This window comes from Mixophyes fleayi, chromosome 2 (assembly GCF_038048845.1).
Source record: "Mixophyes fleayi isolate aMixFle1 chromosome 2, aMixFle1.hap1, whole genome shotgun sequence".
Taxonomy (NCBI): domain Eukaryota; kingdom Metazoa; phylum Chordata; class Amphibia; order Anura; family Limnodynastidae; genus Mixophyes; species Mixophyes fleayi.
In genome coordinates this window covers 125336079-125355445 of record NC_134403.1, presented here as the reverse complement: position 1 = coordinate 125355445, position 19367 = coordinate 125336079, and the positions used below count along the sequence as shown (strand labels likewise).

General features: G+C 38.0%; 1 protein-coding gene across 13 annotated transcripts in view; it reads left to right on the top strand.

Moving 5' to 3' along the window:
- The window catches only part of DOCK9 (dedicator of cytokinesis 9), a 214057-nt gene that overhangs the window by 107884 nt on the left and 86806 nt on the right, over positions 1 to 19367 (top strand). For all 13 annotated transcript variants that reach the window (XM_075199945.1, XM_075199942.1, XM_075199939.1 and 10 more), the window contains exons 5-9: positions 6345 to 6414; positions 8603 to 8698; positions 10008 to 10142; positions 12064 to 12238; positions 13067 to 13128. In XM_075199945.1, coding sequence (XP_075056046.1) covers positions 6345 to 6414; positions 8603 to 8698; positions 10008 to 10142; positions 12064 to 12238; positions 13067 to 13128 — 538 coding nt within the window. The remainder of the gene's footprint in view (positions 1 to 6344; positions 6415 to 8602; positions 8699 to 10007; positions 10143 to 12063; positions 12239 to 13066; positions 13129 to 19367) is intronic.

Genomic DNA, 19367 nt, shown 5'->3' with positions numbered 1-19367 from the left:
AAAGTGGTGCTTATTTTATACCTGCAATGCAAAACAGTCAGATTGTTTCTATTTCAGTATATTAGAATCCTCCATTTAGTGCCACATTGGCTGCACCTGAGCAATTGCTGTTTTTTTTTTACAGAGGGCTTTAAAACTGAATTTCCAGACAGTTTTCAGATAACAAACATGCACAAAGGCTCATTAACAGAAGCAATGGGCAAGGGAAGCTTTGTGGTAGATAAGGTCTGACAGTTTATTAAGATATACTGTTTTTATAAATCAATAATTGGCTAAGAGACATGATATAGCAAATCAGCATTGTATTTTATGGCCTCCTTCTCTCCTATATGCACCCTTGATCACGGTGTACTTTTACTCTGACAGTACATATGGTATTTTTACTTTATAATGATGGAGATTTCATCCCTCACCCTCGGTAAACTACGTTTCCTTTGCCACATAGACAGAGAGCTTTAAAATGTGCATTAACTATCTAGCTTGCTTACCAGGAGCTACAGAAAAGCCTACGGGGAAATTATCTGACCGTATCTTTGTAGAGAGCCGTCTTAAGAATCCTATGTTCTCCTGATGCAGCGCAAGAAGCAGAAGCATGCAATTAATGGCTAATCAATGCCAGTCCTGTAGGAGACATATCTGTTCCCCAAGAGACAATTCAAAGCTTTAATCCTATTTTGGCCATGAAACGCTTGCTTTGTAGCTATAAATATTGATAAAAGCAGACTTGCTGTAGATAGTTGTGCTAAATTTGGAACATTTCTCGCTGAGACTTTTTTCTTAATGCTTAATTTAGTAGGCCTCCAGCAACAAATAACTCATTTATTGAGATGTGGACGGTTAAACTGTTCATAAAAACGGCCCTAGAGTATAGAGTTAAAGGCACTAGTCGGATTTTTGCATGTCTGTAATAATAGAAGCAATAAAAATCATTACGATCACAGTTCCCGCCTGTGGTTAGGAGCCGGGGAACAGAAACGTTGGTCACTGCTCTGAAAGGGGGTTTTCTAGGCAACCCTGGTGTGATTAAGCCCCGGAAAGTAATGATCACATTTCTATAGCCAGGGGTCTGTCAGGCCCCATATGGTGACAGGCTAGCAAACCAACTGTATCATTCCTTGTTTCCACAGTAGATTCTTTACTCAGGGAATGTATTCATTGGCATGATATTTAAAACTAAACAAATCTAGTGAATTACTAAATACATGGTTAAATCCCAGCAATGGGCAACTGATGGATCAATCAATGAAAAACGTCTGTTCTGATTTAGTCTTCTTCCCAGTATGTAACCTATTTTTAAGCACATTTTCTTGATGATTAAACAAGCTATGTCCAGTACCGGAGATTGGTCCACCAGATCAAGTTATTATGCCTTGGCTATCACCTCCACTCTCCCATTCAGTGCCACCCCATTTCTGTCTTCCCCTTCTCTTTAGAATGTCAGTAATTATGAGCAGAGCTCTCTTTCCTTGTGTTCTTTTTCTAGTAATGCATCACCCTCTGTGCTTCTAAGCCTGCTTCCCTTGCATTGTTGTATTGAGTCCCAGCCTACTTCACTTTGGACATTACGATCGCTCTTACTCTGTCCCGTAATTAACTTGATCTGCATTGCGAAGTTATCTGAAGATAATTTACTAATTAATAGATATGTGGTTGTTCCCTCTTAAACAGTTGGTGAGTGTGCGATTTTGCTGACGAGGTTTTAGAAAGACATTCCGGAATCCAGATGTACTAGATAAGAAGGTTCTAGAAGTATATGTGGCTGACAACATACATTACTAAACACAGCCAAGGATATAGCAAGCAGATGACAGAATATAATCTTTAAAGATATTATGAAGGAGAGAAGGTATTTTATTTCAGATTGTGAAATAGTTTGTGGAAATCCAGGAAAGCATATGGTAGGAATAAATTCGGTCAAGCAGTGTTTTTGAAAGAAAAAAAAAATGCAAGGAATTGAATGTTTACAGTAAAACGCATCTGTTCAATTCCCAACCAGAACCTTATCTGTGTGGAATTTTTGTTCTCCCCGTGTTTGCGCGTGTTTTCTCTGGGTGCCCTGGTTTCCTCCCACACTGCAAAAACATACTAGTAGGTTAATTGGCTGCTGACAAAATTAACACCGGTCTGTGTGTGAGGGAATTTAGACTGTAAGCTCCAATGGCGCAGGGACTGATGCGAGTGACACATGTTCTCTGTACAGCGCTGCGGAATTGGTGGCGCTATATAAATAGTGGTGGTGTTGGTGATGATCTGTGTATATGTCCAATACACAAGCCCTCCTAACCTAGCCGGATTCTGGAATCTAAGGAGAGCTAGTATGTATAGAGGATGGTGAGACTGACAGAATGACTCATTCACAGTTTCCCATCTACCTCACTGAAAACTTGTGATGTTGACACTGGAGGAGGAAGGTGGGGATTAACGCAGTAGGTGTAGTACACAAGATGAAACCCATAGCAGACAATTTTATTTTTATTTTTTTTAGAGCTTTGAGCCACAGAATCGCTGAATTTAGAATAATATAATTTTCCTGTGGTTTAATTTCTTGAGTTAGTTGCAGTTTTTCATTCCTCACCCAAATCTCTTACTAAAGAAAAATATTGCTTCACAGTAGAAAGCCTTAGCATTTATCACAGCAGGGATCTGAGGTATGCAAATACTGCACAAATCCGATTTATTGGTACCATGTTCACAATCTATCAACTACAGCAGAAAACAATAAATCTCATCTTGGATGTGCAGAAGTAGTATTACATAGACAGTAAAAGATCAGAGAAAAGGTTTCTGTGCATTGTTTTTGATATTGCCATGATTAAGCTAAACTATTCATTACTCTACTATATTATGGTGCCTCATCTCGACAATTGGTCAGATTAGACTTAGTAGCAAAAATTAAAATCCGGAGAAACCATCAATTTCAGACAATATGAAAATAATTTACTTTCCATATTTGTCAATCTGGCTGCAGTCATCCAATGTCAAATTGTTTAGATCTGCCCATAAATAAAATGCTCTCAGCAGATGTGCACAAAATAACGTCTATGCCCGATTACAGGTGTCACATTGCCACTGATTTTCCTTCACATACCCATCGGTTTCAGAGGAATTGCATGTAGCCCCCCTAAATGTTCTGTCACATTTTTCTAAGACGCTTGCTAAATATTTATTTTTCACATGTTCAGCAGATTTTAACAATTTGTAAATTACTTCCCTTTTTGTGCTGATTTATGTACGCAGGTGGACTTATTTCACAACAAGTGCATTGTAAGGTACACCCCCTTCTCTATAGAGGCCTATGTGGACACTCTGAATCATTTCCCTATGATTCTCTTTATTGATCGCTGTGTGGCCACTGTGTCTCCTGATGTGAACTCCAACCCTCGCTATGAGATCATTACTTCCAATGGGTGCCTGATGGATGGATCTAGCAACCTAGTCCTGTAGGCTGGCTAATGCACTGGAAAATGTGCAGGGCGCAAACCGTAACACCCCTATATCTTGTGGATTTACAAAAAAAAAGCAAATATTTTAGGAGCTGTATATCGTTCCTATAAACAGTGTTTTTTCTGGACTGCAGCTCTCCTTTGCAGGGGTCTGAACCCAAATAAATAAATAAATGCAAAAAACAAGAAAAGAGAGCACTGATTCCAGATAATACTATTTTATTGTTAAATTAAAACACCATCCGGAATATTAGGAGTCATTAGCCTCATTAGCCACAGGTGAGCTATCCGCAACGATAAGCAATGCACGTATAGATCATCATTTATTTTGCGCCACTAATTCTGCAGCGCTGTACAGAGAACTCATTCACATTAGTCCCTGCCCAAATAGAGCTTACAGTCTAAATTCCCTAACAGACACACACAGACTAGGGTCAAATAGATAGCAGCCAATTAGCCTACTAGTATGTTTTAGTGTCTCCAAATGCAGCTCAATAAAAAGGGTAGTTTACGATCCTCAATGAGAAGCAATCATTCAATTGTCACAAACTTGGATAGCAACAAAAGTGGGGCACCTGCGCTTCCTAATGAAAGGTGATATGCAGCCACGGGCAAGGGGGGTTTGGAGAAAAGGTCCCAATCACCAACTGTTAGGTATATATTAGTTTCCACTCATCTATACTGCTCCAAGCTGTATGGTACCCTATGCTTGTATGGGAACAGATCACAGCACACATGAATAGTACTGCAAAGATGAAAGAAAATGGTAACTGTCCTTCACAGTAGCAGCTAGCAGTATACATGGAGATATTCCTATTAAGCAGCTGACCCTCCTTAATAGTCACTGAAGTGTCCGAAGAGAGCTTGAGGAAACAACACCAACACAGAGTTCCTATGTACATGTGACATATGGTGATTGTAGTATTTGCAAAATAAACGGGTTTTAAGGGCAGATGGCTCCAATATTCTGTCGGCAATACCTCTTTACGTGTTTCTCGGCCCACCTGACGGTTTCTCAGAGGCAATAGAGAAATCTTATGTTACAAACACTGTTTAAATGCCAAACCAGCGGTCATGTAAACCCGGTCGGGCAATCATAATCCTAAATCCATTGTTCATTTTGTGTCATTCACCTATAAATAAAGCTAGGCAAAATTGGCGTCATAGCAGCCAGTGTAAATAAACATATGTCAAATCCTTACAAGCTTCAGGCTTGTCGTGGCCGGCAGTTAATTGGTTAAAATAGCCATTGTAAGGTCAATAGCATAATTTGGAACTATATATAGAGAATCGCAAGTGAATTAACAAGCTGACCACAATCAGCTCAATAACTAAACTTAAAAAAAACCATTAGTATTCTGAAAATTAAATAATGATTTGTGTAACAAAAACCATAGACTTGTCTTCTGTGTTCTTTTTTTTAAAGATTGGTCAAACGGACTTGTTCTATCAAACTCCTTAGTCTCCCTACATGCTTTTTGTAAGATTTGTTCAGGATAATCTTGTTCAATAAACGGACTGATACAATTTAGCACTATGTTTCCTAAAATATTCTGGGCTAGAGCAATTCCTTTTCATACAAAGGAATTTGCCCTTCGGGACATTAACTTTTTCAGGCTCGAGAGTGGCCAGATTTATAATGCAAAAAACTTTGAGTCCACCTTTTTCGAAAAAGCTTCTGTATAACTGAATTACCACTTACCTTCAGCCTGATGTCTAAATAATTTATACATGCAGAATCAGACGTGCTTGTGAAACGTAAACCAAAATCATTATTTAAAATGTAATATAAACTAAGAAATAGAAGATACATCACCCTCCCAAATAAAAAATAGATAATCTATATATCATAGAGGACTTGTGGATTTACACTTTTTCAATTTGTTTAAACACTGCTCAGTTTGGCTTCATTTATTTTGTAAATCTGAAAAATGAGGGGACATCGGAACAGTCTTTATTCCACGCATCAATTTTGTAAAGGTTTTTACTACATTGATTGAACTGCAGTTAGAAATTTGCTTTCATACAGGACAGCAATTTAACGGTAAATCCCAATACACTTATAGAGGTGAGACCTGATTTCTGGGACCCCAGAAATGGCAAAGAGTTCAATGCTTTTTTGGGGGAAAAAAAGACTATGTTTCGTTCTGCAATGCACAGAGCACTCCTGTTCCTTCATATAATTTATATGATCCTGTGACAGGATCATTTAAACAGGATTCCTGTTCCACAAAATTAATTCTCGTTTCCATATTTCAGTTTTATTTGTGTGCCTATCTTCACTTAATGAGGAACACCCTTGTTTTGTCCAACTCCCCCTGTCGGCCAGTAAAAGTTAGGGGCAGATCCAATTGACTACGGTGGCCCGTGCACGATTACTGTTAGTACGGTAATTTCTACAATGATTTTTGCTGAAATCCAGGTTAAAATTACCATATTAACGTTAACTGTGCGCAGACTGCGTTAGACTCCAGAGTAACGCGGTCAATTGAATCTGCTCCTTAGTATGTTCATTATACTCCATCTAATAGAAAAACAAGAGTGGGGAATAAACCGCATGAAGCATAGAAAAAAGATGTCATTATGAAATACTTTGTGATACTACATTGTTATTACATTCATGGTACTAGCAAGATTCTTATTGCAATAAATACTATAGTTTAGGTTGATTTAATAATATTTTTACATCTGGCATACAAGGTTTATGGTGTGAGTAGCTGCAGAAGTATGGTAGCAGTATCAGCTGTAGTGGCGGCATACTGGGTGAGGTTTTTAAGTAATCTTTCAGTACTATGTGTAGTCCAGGAGGATGAAAATCAACATCGCAGTGTTCTGTGTCGTTGTATAATTTAAAAATATCTTTTGTTTTCCTGCTCATGTAATTTTTGTCTTGTTATACAGCAAAGGGACCAAACCAGAGAAGCTTCCAGTTCATGTCTATGAAGTGGATGAAGATGCAGACAAAGATGAGGTAGGTCTATGATCACATTTTCCATAATTCACCTAGATGGCAAATGTAAATCTATAAAGCACCTGCTATTGCATCCACTGATGACACACAATGGAGGTGGACGTTTTGTGAGTGTGACTCGTTCCCTGTGAAGTGATAGACTGCATTCTCATGAATATTGGTTTAGCCAATAAACATATCTACCGCCACTCTGTGTGATGGCGGTAGGTATACTTCAAATATATCTGTTGGTATTGGGGTCTTAGCAGCTAAAGTTAAAAATGATTGTGTCACAAGGAAAAGATTAGTGGCTTCATTTATAGATGTCAGTTGTTCATTTCAATAATTTATAACAAATAAAAACCAGAGAAAAGTAAATACAAATCTATTGTGAACACTAGTTTGGAGTAGACTTTCATCTACAGTGGACACAAATACAATAACAACATAAACACAACTATGCTAAGTTTGATCCATGAGTAACAGTGCCTGCATAAACAGATATATAAATAGTCTAGCAGGAGCTTTTTTTGTTAATATCCTGTTAGTTTCTTTGTCTCTGGATTGGTCTCCTTTTGATACATTAATAAAATACAACTTGGAGTGAAGATTCTGTTCTGAAGATCTGTTGCAATTAGTGTCAGGATGTTAATGCCATTTAATGGTGTCCATGTTGAATTTTTAGAGACTCTCTTTCCATCCAAGTAGGTTTCATTCTTTCCTCTTTTATTGCTTGTCCTGAAATTTTATTTTTCTTTTTTGTTTCTGCTGTTTTAAGCAGAATATTTTACCAGCTTAAATAAGTAAGGGAAATTCCCAGGTATTCCGTTTTTTGTTGTTTTTTTTTTTAAACCAACTGCTGATTGAAGTGCACAGGATGCTGTTGCAACAGTACCTATAACGGATGAGTCACGGGTAAAGTCAGGTTATGCACATGCATGCATTATGTGTCCTCATTTTGGAAATGAAAATAACACAAAATGTAAATGTATTTCCAGCACTTTCTTTACTGCAGTTTGTCTTTTCTCTCTTGCTGGTGACATTGCAGTGAGAGAGTTTGCCTCTCTGAGATACAGCTGATGGTTTCATCTTACTACACACACGTAACACATATATGGATTTACCAGTTTTTAGGTTTTTTATTTTTTTTCCCCCCAAAACTAATTTAGTTTGCTTGTAGAACAGTTTTCATAAATATAACTTGATGTATCTTAGCTGTTAATAATGCAGAACTAAATGTTAACATTGTAATTATAAATGACAGTTAACACAATTGAAGATAAATTCCAATGGTAAAATAGATTGCGATAGACAAGTCCTAGATGTGTTGAGGGGTTAGGGAGAGTCTTCATGCAGTAAAGAAATCATCAACTGTTTAAATTATGCAAAGAGAAGCATCATACAAAAGGTAACACAATATGAGCCAATTATGAGGTTACAGATGAGCAGATTATAAGAAGTGGAAACATTCTTAAAGGCAAGTGAAATATGGGTGACCCAGTAAATGACAGGTCCAAAGCGCATTTTATATCTACAAGATCTGACAATTATCTCCAGCTGCTTGGCAACGTAGCCTCAACAGATGACAATTTCCAATAAGGCTGCCAATTTTTAATTTTTTATTTTTTTATTTTTAATTGATAGCGTCTCTAGTAATCTGGTGGTCATATGCTTTCTGTCACAGATGTGACTGTCTTTACAAATGAAGCATCTCAGAGCTATGATCACAGTTGTATAATTGCTTTCTGTGAGACAGGTCATTAAAAATGAATGTGACATAAACAAGGTCAAAACTAGCCTGAGGTGAATTGTGTTTACACCATGCAGTATAAAAACTTAGAAATAGTGATACATTTTTTATTAGGTAATATAGTTAATTTAGATTTCTGGCTTTTGAGACCACTTGGGTCTGTTTGCAATCTAGTTGGTTAGCTAGCCAAGACAACATGCCAATGGAACGATTACCCTGCTCTTAACAATGTTTTTTAAATGTTTGTTTTCTTCATTGCATACTTCTAAACTTTAATGGAAACAAAAAAGTGAAGCAGTATTGTTACTGTACTTGTTAAAATATGTGTTTGCCTGTTCTTAACATTGTATTAATAAATAGTATTCCTCCTACTCATCTGGTAGGCACAATACACAGTGTATAAAATACATTGGCAAATGTGACCTTTTGAAGTCCTAACAGAAGTTTTTATTTATATAGGATGCTGCATCGCTTGGCTCTCAAAAAGGGGGAATCACCAAACAGGGCTGGCTGTACAAAGGCAACATGAACAGTGCAATAAGTGTCACCATGCGGGTAAGTGTAGCACCACACAATGAACAGCATAGCAATACGCAAGTCTGTTGTACTCCCTGGGCGGTGACTCATATTGGTGCTGGTTTATTCATTATCACAGTCCCAAAGTACAGCATCTCTCTGCTAGCCGTAGTATCAGCTAGAATTATATGTTGGAAGTAGAATATTTTGATTCATTTTACTTTTACAGAAAAATTGTTTTCACACAATAATGTTCAGGAGTGATAGATATAATTATGTTTAAAGGGTATATGATTTATATGGGGAGAAAATGCCTTTTATTTGACCTGCTTTTAAATAACGTTGGTGTCTACGTACATGAATATAAGCTGTGGTGGTAGATGCCAAATTGGATGCAGGAATTGTTCGGCTTGTACTAGCAGAGTTTATATGAACTAAGACAAATTAGCACGGTAATCAGATAAATGAGCCTATACTCTATTTATGCTGAAAAAAACAAATTAACAAAATTGTCAAATTGGTCATAGACGAGATTGGCCAAAATTGAAAAATAATCCTTTTGCTTTGTACTGTTTAACTTGGATTTAATGAGTTAGATGGTCTATACTTCAGTGTGCAGTGCCAGCTTTCTCCTGCTTATAGGCAGCCTTGTTTTCTTAGAGCATGATAGAAATAAAGGACCATTAAATATGACATACATTGAAAAACGCATGTAATACTACTTGAAATATTAATTTAAATATTATCAGAATAGGCATTATACTTGTATAGATGGGTTCTCTTTTGTCAGCCATTGCAGTCTGTGAGGCCCACTGTCTTTGTGCTTGAAAATGATTAAAAGGATCCTTCTTCATGCTTAGTAGACACATTCCAGCACTGTCTCTCATTGCTGCCGTGTCTGACCTTCTATAGGGTCTATGCCAGACCTGGACAATCTGTGGCTCTTCAGGTGTTATGAAACTACAAATCCCAGCTCACCTTGCCAGTTATCGGCTGATCATCACCTGGCCCAGAGCGGTGAGGATTGTAGTTTCATAACGCTTGTATAGCCACGAGTTGTCCAGGTCTGGTCTAGACTGTAAGTGACTGTAATGTATGACAGAGTTCCTTGGTTCTGTTTCTCCTGGTAATAGAATTATATATATTTCCTGTACCACAACAGTTGTTAACCATGTGTCATTGTTAAAAATTATTTATACATGGTTCACTAAAAAGGCCATTGGGAAGATGGGGGAGATGTATTTTGTATGCATATAGATTTTCTACATTATGCAGCCTACATTTTAGTGTTTGGACTTGTAAGTAAACGTGTTATAATGTGGCACACTCTCTACTTTTTTTTTCTTAGTCATTTAAAAGAAGATTTTTCCACCTTATACAACTTGGGGATGGTTCATATAACTTAAATTTTTACAAAGATGAAAAAATTTCCAAAGAACCAAAGGGATCGATATTTCTTGATTCTTGCATGGGCGTTGTGCAGGTAAATATCTTCCTTGCTCCCTTTTTTTATGCATGCTCTGTTTGTTTTGAGATAATTTTGTAAATTTATAGTGCATTGATTTTGCGAATGAAACGTAGGTGTAGATTGTCTTGACACAAATGTTAACAATCTTTGGCGCTCTGGCTGTTTTGCTAAACTACATCTCCTAGCATGCACTACAAGTTTAGCAATGTCCATCGTTATAGGTTGGCTACATCTGGAAAAACTATTTACATTTTATTTTCATGAAAACCAAGGACAACTATGAAAGCAGAATCCGTGTGGGTTAATAAAGGATTTGAAAGGGAGGAAGGTGTAGATAGTATTGAGCTACAGATCTGGCAGAAGTATTTCTGGGGAAAGAAGGTGTTCTCTGGGGGCTGGGAGTGTTACATTTTCTTAACAGCATGTTCAGTTCAGGAAGTGTTTGCTGTTTTTTCACTTGGCTCTTACCCAAATTTTTGCAGTTAAATCTGAGCAAGAGAAGGCAGAAAAAACCCATTGCTGTACTTTGAGTTGCACACTAGCTGCTAGTATGCATAGCTGGCCGTGTGGGATTACTGCTGTGGGAGTGAACATTCCTAGCAGCAGATAGATACATTTACTATTAATATAGTTGGACCTCACCACACACTGCAAACAGTGAACATATTGTGGAGATTTGTAGTTAACACTCCTTGTCTTTGCATGTACTGATCCTCTATATTGGTTTCCCCTAAGAATGGGTGTGTAAGCCCTGTATAATTATGCTGTCATGGGATTGTGAAGCTATCTATGCTGTTAGCTGCTATATTTTTATGCATTGAGACCTCATGTAAATCTGTTTCTTTCAATGTGAACACAGGGCCTCCGTCATTTAGGAGAGCAAATATGTGGTTAATAGTTTTCAGATCGTGGGTTATTTTTTGTTTTAATAATACCTTTAAATCATAGTTGCCTACTCTCCCGGAATGTCCGGGTGACTCCCGAAATTCTGGGAGTCCTCCTGGACTCCCGGGAATGCAGGCAAACCTCCCGATTTCTAATGGGCGCAATAGTAAAGTGGTGGGGAACGGGGCTTAGGACGAAAATAGCACATAATCGTGGCCCCTCTCCCTTGCTGTAATGGCCCAAAAAAATGATGATTTGGGGCGGGGCCAAATGATGTGACCCGTCTGGTCCCACCCTCAACAAGCCCACCTCCCCCTGATCTTTCAGAGGAGTTTTTTCAAATGTAGGCAAATATGCTTTAAATGTCTCTCTAAGAATATTATTTAGTAGTTTTCATAAGCATACACTATTCTGTACCTGTGCACTCATCATTATACTTCAGTTTCTGTATCTTTTTTTCATATGCAGACTGAGCACTATTAAGTCCTTAAGCCCTGTTTCTGTATTACATTTTCTTTAGTTGACCCACATTGGTCAATATTTTGCCACTATACCCAAAATATTTGGTTATCAAATAAGAACATCATCTTGTAACATTTGCAATTGTATCATGGGAAATGTGACATTGTTGGGAATTTTGTTGAGTACAAGCTATGCACGAAAACCACAAGACATAGAATTCCTTGTGTTTTTTTCTTTTACACAGAACCTCTGTTGTGTATAGATGGAAAAACTTCCACTGAAAATCTAATAATGAAGCTAAAAGAGCGTCTTTGCTTAATATGCAGTTTTAGTTTATGAAATGCCCATCCTGAAATGTTTTTGACATTCTCTCATAAACAGAGAAGTTAATTTGTCTTTCGAACCTCAGAAAAACATATCTCGTTTCCCAACACACCTTCTAAAAGTCAGTAAGCATATAAATGTTGTGCCATGTCAGATTTCTAATGGCAATCATGCTTAAAGGTAACTTACTGTCATTTATTATTTTACATTGCTGCAGACTCTTACAGTGCTGTTAAAATCTAAGATATGTGATTTTTCTTTTTAGAACAACAGAGTACGGCGCTTTGCCTTTGAGTTGAAGATGCAAGACAAAAGCAGTTTTCTTCTTGCCGCAGACAGCGACATGGAAATGGAGGACTGGATCAGTACTCTAAATAAAATCCTACAACTAAATTTTGAAGCTGCCATTCAGGAGAAGAGAAATGGAGAATCCCATGAAGGTCTGATCTATTCAGTGAAAGTTTCCTATGTCTAGTTGCATTTTGGATCATTCCTGGTTTAATAATCTGTTATCGGCTTGAGAGTAACTTTTTTTTCTTTATTCTGGTACCCTGATGCCTCCTTCATCAACGGTGGCATTTTTTTGTTTTACTGTAATGCAAGTATTGCTTAATTTTACTTTTACAAATATTGCTTTGATTATGTGTTAAACAGGCAAAAATGCATGAATGCATAATACTATGCATAAATGCATAATAATATGTATATATATTATGTGCTAAGAAGGCATCGCATACAGCATCTTGAGATCTCATCTGTTTTTGGATATTTTTTGTTGGGGGGAGGAGTATTCCTCCTTCACTTCACCACCGGGGGGACAGTTTAGCTCTTATGAATGCTGTGCATTTTCATTCACCCGGTAAATTGCCTATGTAAGACAACAGTTTTGCTGTTGAGAATGCTTCATTTTTTTAAAGGGCTACTTTAATAACAGCGTTTTCATTGTTCCTTGGGTGCAACCTATTTCTTCTGGATTTGTTTACAGTAAGCTGTAATGACACGCCTCAATTTTGCACTGTGAATTTAATGTTTTTAGGTTTATTGGTCCATTACATGGGTCATCTCTCTGTATGTAGTGATGAGATAATAGATTGTTCTACAGCCAGTATATAATAAAACTTGTCTTTCTCTTGTACAATTTGCTACAATAATTTGTATGTTTGTTACCTGTTAAATTCTCTTTATATATGATGAATTTACCCTTAAATCCATATAGTAGCAATCAATAATTGTTTTTTTTTGTTGTTTTTTTTATAAATAATTTTCAGATGATGAACAGAGCAAATTTGACACTTCAACATCTAGTATTGATAGTTACCTCCCAGAAAAGGTAGGTATTGTACATTTTTGTATTGTCTGTAATAGGCGTGAACTGGCTTATATTATGTGACTCTTCATAAAAAGTAATTATGTTCCTGTTATAATCTTGAGGTTTCTAAGCTACTCCCTGTTGAACATTACTCCCCACCATTCCACTGGGGCCTCCTTGCCCCCACCATTCCACTGGGGCCTCCTTGCCCCCACCATTCCACTGGGGCCTCCTTGCCCCCACCATTCCACTGGGGCCTCCTTGCCCCCACCATTCCACTGGGGCCTCCTTGCCCCCACCATTCCACTGGGGCCTCCTTGCCCCCACCATTCCACTGGGGCCTCCTTGCCCCCACCATTCCACTGGGGCCTCCTTGCCCCCACCATTCCACTGGGGCCTCCTTGCCCCCACCATTCCACTGGGGCCTCCTTGCCCCCACCATTCCACTGGGGCCTCCTTGCCCCCACCATTCCACTGGGGCCTCCTTGCCCCCACCATTCCACTGGGGCCTCCTTTTTTCTATATCCACCCATTCTTACTATCCATTAAACATTACTCAGAGATTTGTCACCTCACTGAAGCCCAATCTGTGTTTGCTGTCCCTCTCTGCCAATTGTTGCTACTCCTCTCTTAGGCTGGTTACACACAACAGAAAATTTCTCCCGATGCGTTATAGTTAACGATTTTAACAAAGACTGGGAGAAAAAAAGTCTCGATCAGCATGCCGATTCAAGTGTACAGACTAAATATCAAGACCCTCTCCCAGTCCTGTTGATTCCACCTTAAAACATTGTCAGAATATGCCCGTTTCTTACTGAACATGCTGCCAAAACTCTGATTCATTCTCTTCGCATCTCCCGTCTTGACTACTGCAACCTCCTGCTATCTGGTATTCCCGACACCCATATATCCACACTTCCATCCATCCTATATGCTGCTACAAGACTGATCTTCCTCTCTCACAGCTCCACATCTGCTGCACAACTTTGCAATCCCTACACTGGCTCCCTGTGTCCTCCAGAATCAAATTCAGATTACTCACCTTTACCTACAATGCACTCGACACCACTCCTTCATACATCTCAAATTTCATATCAAAATACTTTCCCTCCCACCCTCTAACGCTAACATGCACCTTTTCTCATTTCTGGCAACCACTTCTCAATCGCGCCAACAAGACTTCTTCCGTGGTGCTCCCCACTTATGGAATTCCTTACCACTCCCCAATCAGAGTTTCCCACAGCCTTCAAATCTTCAGACGTTCTCTAAAAACCCAACTCTTTTTTTTTTTTTTTGTTTTGTTTAAAGCTTACCATGTTCCGGATGATACTATTTGGACTAAGATACCCTCACAGCTGTCTCAATCTTAACTCTAAGCCACACTTGTTCCTCTTGTTTTAGCTATGCCCTATTCCACTTAGAATGTAAGCTCTCTAATGAGTAGGGTCCTCCATACCCTTTGTTTTCATGTCTACATTTATTTTGTTTGCCTTGTATGTCCCTGCTTTTATGTATGTCCTGTTTTCCCTACTGTATGGCGCTGCGGAGCACTGTGGTGGCTTACAAATCTACAATAATAATAAATACGTTTTACAAGATTTATCTTCATATCTGTGCTCTTCATCTGTCATAACCATCAGCTGAAAAGATCTGAGACTCTGTACACTCCATAGCGCTGTGGAATTAGTAGCGCTATATAAATAGCTGGTGATGATAGACTATACAGACTGTTATGCTCTTGTCTCTGTTGGCACAGTCTCTCTGCAGTGACACTTTGATCTCAACATATATTTTCTTCTTTGCCACTCCCACTTCCTGCCACACACATGAAAATGTCACTGTCTACTTCCACCTGTTGGAGTAGTTAATTTCTGAACTCAATACTTAACCTTAGATTACTATACCTTAAATTAGTTTAGTTTAGCCACTTTTTAAATGCATTTTTTGCTCCGTTACGCTTTGCTAACTTATAATATATTTCACAGGATTGTAAATATCACTTTAATCCTGTAAGGATTTTGTGTTTTAGCAAAAAAAATAAATTTAGCTCTCCTGCTATTCTGTTCTCATCTCTAGTGTAAGCTTAGGGGAAATTGGGTTTGTTAGTAGATATTTTCTGTCCAGGAAGGAGACCAGTTTCTGAGGTAATTGTTTCCAATCTCATTTACTCTAATACAGATAAATTTGGCTAATCACAAGCCCTCATTGTTTATTGGAAGTCTAAAACATACAAAAATGTGCTGCCTGCCAAGTTCACACAGACTCTACCGAAACCTTCTTGTTTCTTTTTTATACTCCTGAGGGCCACTTGCATTTCCAAATATACACATAACGTATTTTGCGATGTGAATTTTTTTTTTCAATAATGTTTTGCAGTATCTATTTTGCCTAGATACAAACCATGCATGTATTATCTTGTGTGTGTAGTAATGTCCACTTTTGTTAGAGACCACCCAATTTCCTAAACATAGTGGAGGGGTGGCCGTTTTTCAACTGCATTCCTAACGCATATTCATGAAGCATTGGCTCCCTACTGGATTTGCTGCATTTTCATGAATAATCTCTTGCGCTGTACCAAGGTGTATACGTAATAGGTGCTATTTTATATCCATTACTCATACCTTTCCTTCACAAGGCAGAACTAAAGGGCCATTAAACACAAACTAATTATACAAATGAGTTGCTATAACATAAAAGCTAATAGGGTTAGTGGTTTTTTTTAATGGTAGGGTTCTCTCCCTTCTACTGTCTCTCATAGTTACTAAAATGTGACCCATCAATGGCATTCTTGACAATTATTTTATTGCTTCTCCAAGAGATCCTGGAGGGTTTGTAAAGCACAACTGTGAATGGGGCAGAGTCTATCATTTGACCCTGCCCTGAAGATGCAATACTGCAACTGCGTAATTTCACCACAGACCGAGGCCAAAATGACAGGATTTGCAGCTAATTGAGTCTTTAAGGCCCCCATCTTATCCAATTCACTAGGTAGTTCAGGTGGTTCAGGCGATTCCCCAATTCCTGGTAGGTCTCCCTGATTCCCGGGAATGTTGACAAGCAGTGTAGGGCTGGGAAATTTTAGGCCAAAGGGCAAGACTCAACTCAGCGGCCTACTAGGAGGAGCATTTTAAAGGGAATAAAAGCAGGTAGACCGCTGCCCTGCCCAGCCTGCCCGTGTTGACAAGTATGAGCAGTGGCTATATAATTATCTCCTTAAGCCCAACAGCATCAAGTACTCTTTCTTTCTAGTCTGACAGTGTACATTCACAGTTGTAATTTGCATGCTGTTTTTTTTCTGCCTGTTAAACACAAACCTGCGATATGGTTCGACAGCTGTACTGCCCCAGACAAAGTTCCACCCAAAAATAAGGTGCTGATTTTCAAGGGGAAAAAAAGAGCAAATTATGAAAGTATGAACCGGCCCACAAGATGAGTTGTGGCTACATTTGCATTTTATGTAGACCTGAAAGGCATTATATTAGACATATGTGTATCATATTTAGTACAAGATTCCACAAGGTTTGATGAAGATCGTTAAATTGCCATGGTAAATTTGTGCTTTGAAAATGAGAGTAAAATGCCTTAATTTCCTAGATAAGCTTCCCACTGACAATGCTTAGAAGTTGTGCCAGCACTTTTTTTTTTTTTTTTAAGGCGGTACTGGTGACTTTTAATCTCCAATATAACTGAGACATTCACTGAATCGACTGCAAGAAACAAATATAATATATTTAATATAACAAGGATCTCTAGAAATGTACGGTTATGTTTGTTTTTTTATTTATTTATTTTGTGCGCAGTTCATGGATGTTTGGCAGAATAATGTTGGATAAACTTTTTCCTTTTTGGGAATAACTTACGTAATGAAAAATGCATTCTTGCCCACTCTACCGGATATTCGGGTAGAACTCCTGGGGAGAAAATAATATGTTGGCTGGAAAAAGGATTGGGCAATTCCAACTAAGCACTTTATGTATTATTGCCATAATTTTACATATTTTTGCAGCTGTAGATTTAAAACCTTACTTAATTTACTGAACCATTAATCATATAAGACCTAGGTTCTCCTGGTCTTACACTATAGTAGGGGAACCCGCAGTGTGGGGTCTCCCTGTCATATTGACAACCAACTTTGAATACGGTCAGAGCAACGCGCAAATTCCTTGCTCTTTCTCAAGCGCAACTTATGTGCAAGACGCATTCAGACTTGAAGCAGACCCATAGTGTAGAAATCTGTTATAAATACTGCAATATATAAAATAGCGTACTTGAAGAAATTTGTGCAAATACAATTTATCTTGCTGACAAAGCAAAGTCCTATGATACTGCTGTTACTGTAATACAGTATCCCTAGATCCCCTCTATCTTTGGGATCATCAGGGTATAATTTTTCATGTAGGACAGTAGGCAGTTCAGCATCCAAGACTCATCCAGGTAGCCAAGTGTATATAGGTTTCTTGTGGATGGCTTGTAAGCATTTCATCTGGACTTAGGTAGACAGAGGTATCAAAAAAAAATAAAAAAATTCCAAACCTATTGCAAACATGAATAGGAATCAACATGGAGCTGACTTTAAATAAACCAAATCTAAAAGAGCTTAAAAGGAAAAATCAATTTGCTAGAACAATTTTAAACCACCATTGGTTCCTTCAGAGAGGTTCCATGCAGTTTCTTTAAAAGTTGTTGTGTTGCAATTTCTAATTGATTTAACAAAAAAAGATACAATGGGAGAAAAAAAAAGTGCATAAATGGATACTATCTCAAGTATAAGATAAACAATACCACCATGCAGCAATATAAACCATATATACAATTATTAATTCAAAAAAACATATAAAACGTAATAAATGTATCTATCATAAAACAAATTAAAATTCACTCCATATATAGTTAATGAGGATCAATAATACTAAATTAAAAAACACCTATAGTGTACATATAGGAAAAAAGAAATTCAAGTACATATAGTCCTGGATTCTACAAAGATTAGACAAAATCAAGAGATCCTTCCACATAGATTTCTCAAAACCAGAATCGCTCATCTTTATTTATTTGTCATCTGGGGAAAAAGGGTTCGCAATCAGATCAATTGGCTCAGGTGATTATACCGACGGTTTTCAACTTCACCTGCTAGATCCGTAACTCGAGTCTTATTTCCACAAGCATATGCAAAGGAACTTACAAACTCCACACAAATAAGGCCATGGTCGGGAATTGAACTCATGACCTCAGTGGTGTGATGCAGAAGTGCTAACCACTAAGCCACTGTGCTCCCTTCATAGTCTGAAGGCTAAAACTCCTCCCTTTCTGAGATATTAATTGAATTTAATAAATTAATTTATATAGATATAACATGCATCAGTGCTGCTATTCCACCTAATGATTATTATTATTCACTTAAATAGTCAAATTCATGGCTAAATAACCGTTTTAATAAAATGTATACATAAACCACTAATGCAATGTTTTGAATATATTTTCCTTCTAAAGTTGGTATGTCACTGAATAACATTTTAATAATGTTCATGGCTGTTTGGTATATGAATGATAAATCCTAGGCTGCACATGTAGAGACCAGTCTGTATCTTTTATCCGCTCGCTTAGTGAGGAAAAACATGGCTTCACCAGTTTACAAATGCGCAGACCTACTAATACAACCGACACATCGCAGTCCCATACCATACACAATATAGCTATTTGACATAAACCCTAAACTGGAAGTGACCCATTTTTAGCGCGTGTACGCTGGTGTATGCGCATTCTGCGAAGGCAGCAAGCATGTATTTAAAGAGCAAGTGATGCCCGTGTCTCTGTCTTTCTGAGGAAGTCCAGAAACCTATTGAAACGTGTAGGGATCATTCACAGGACACCTATGTAGAACTTACTTGCCTTCTCTCCCAAATGTTCCAGACTCCCCGGCACGGTAGGCTACCCTCCTGTATCTCACCCACTCATCTTGCGCATAGACTCGCGTTGCGGTTTCTTTATTTGTATGTATACAGCCAAAAATCTTTTGTTCTACATTTAGATAAAAAAACATCCCTGGTTTTCTTGTATGATCTGCTATAGAAACTAAAGTTCTTTATAATACCTGACCTGTAAAGAATATGGACTGAGTAACTCTAACTGTACATTCATGGGCAAAAGTTTTGAGACTGACACAAGTTAGTTTTTACAGAGTGTGCTCCTTTAGTGTTTTTAGACCTTTTTGTCAGATGTTGCTACTGAAGTATTCAGATACTGAAGAAAATAAGCATTTC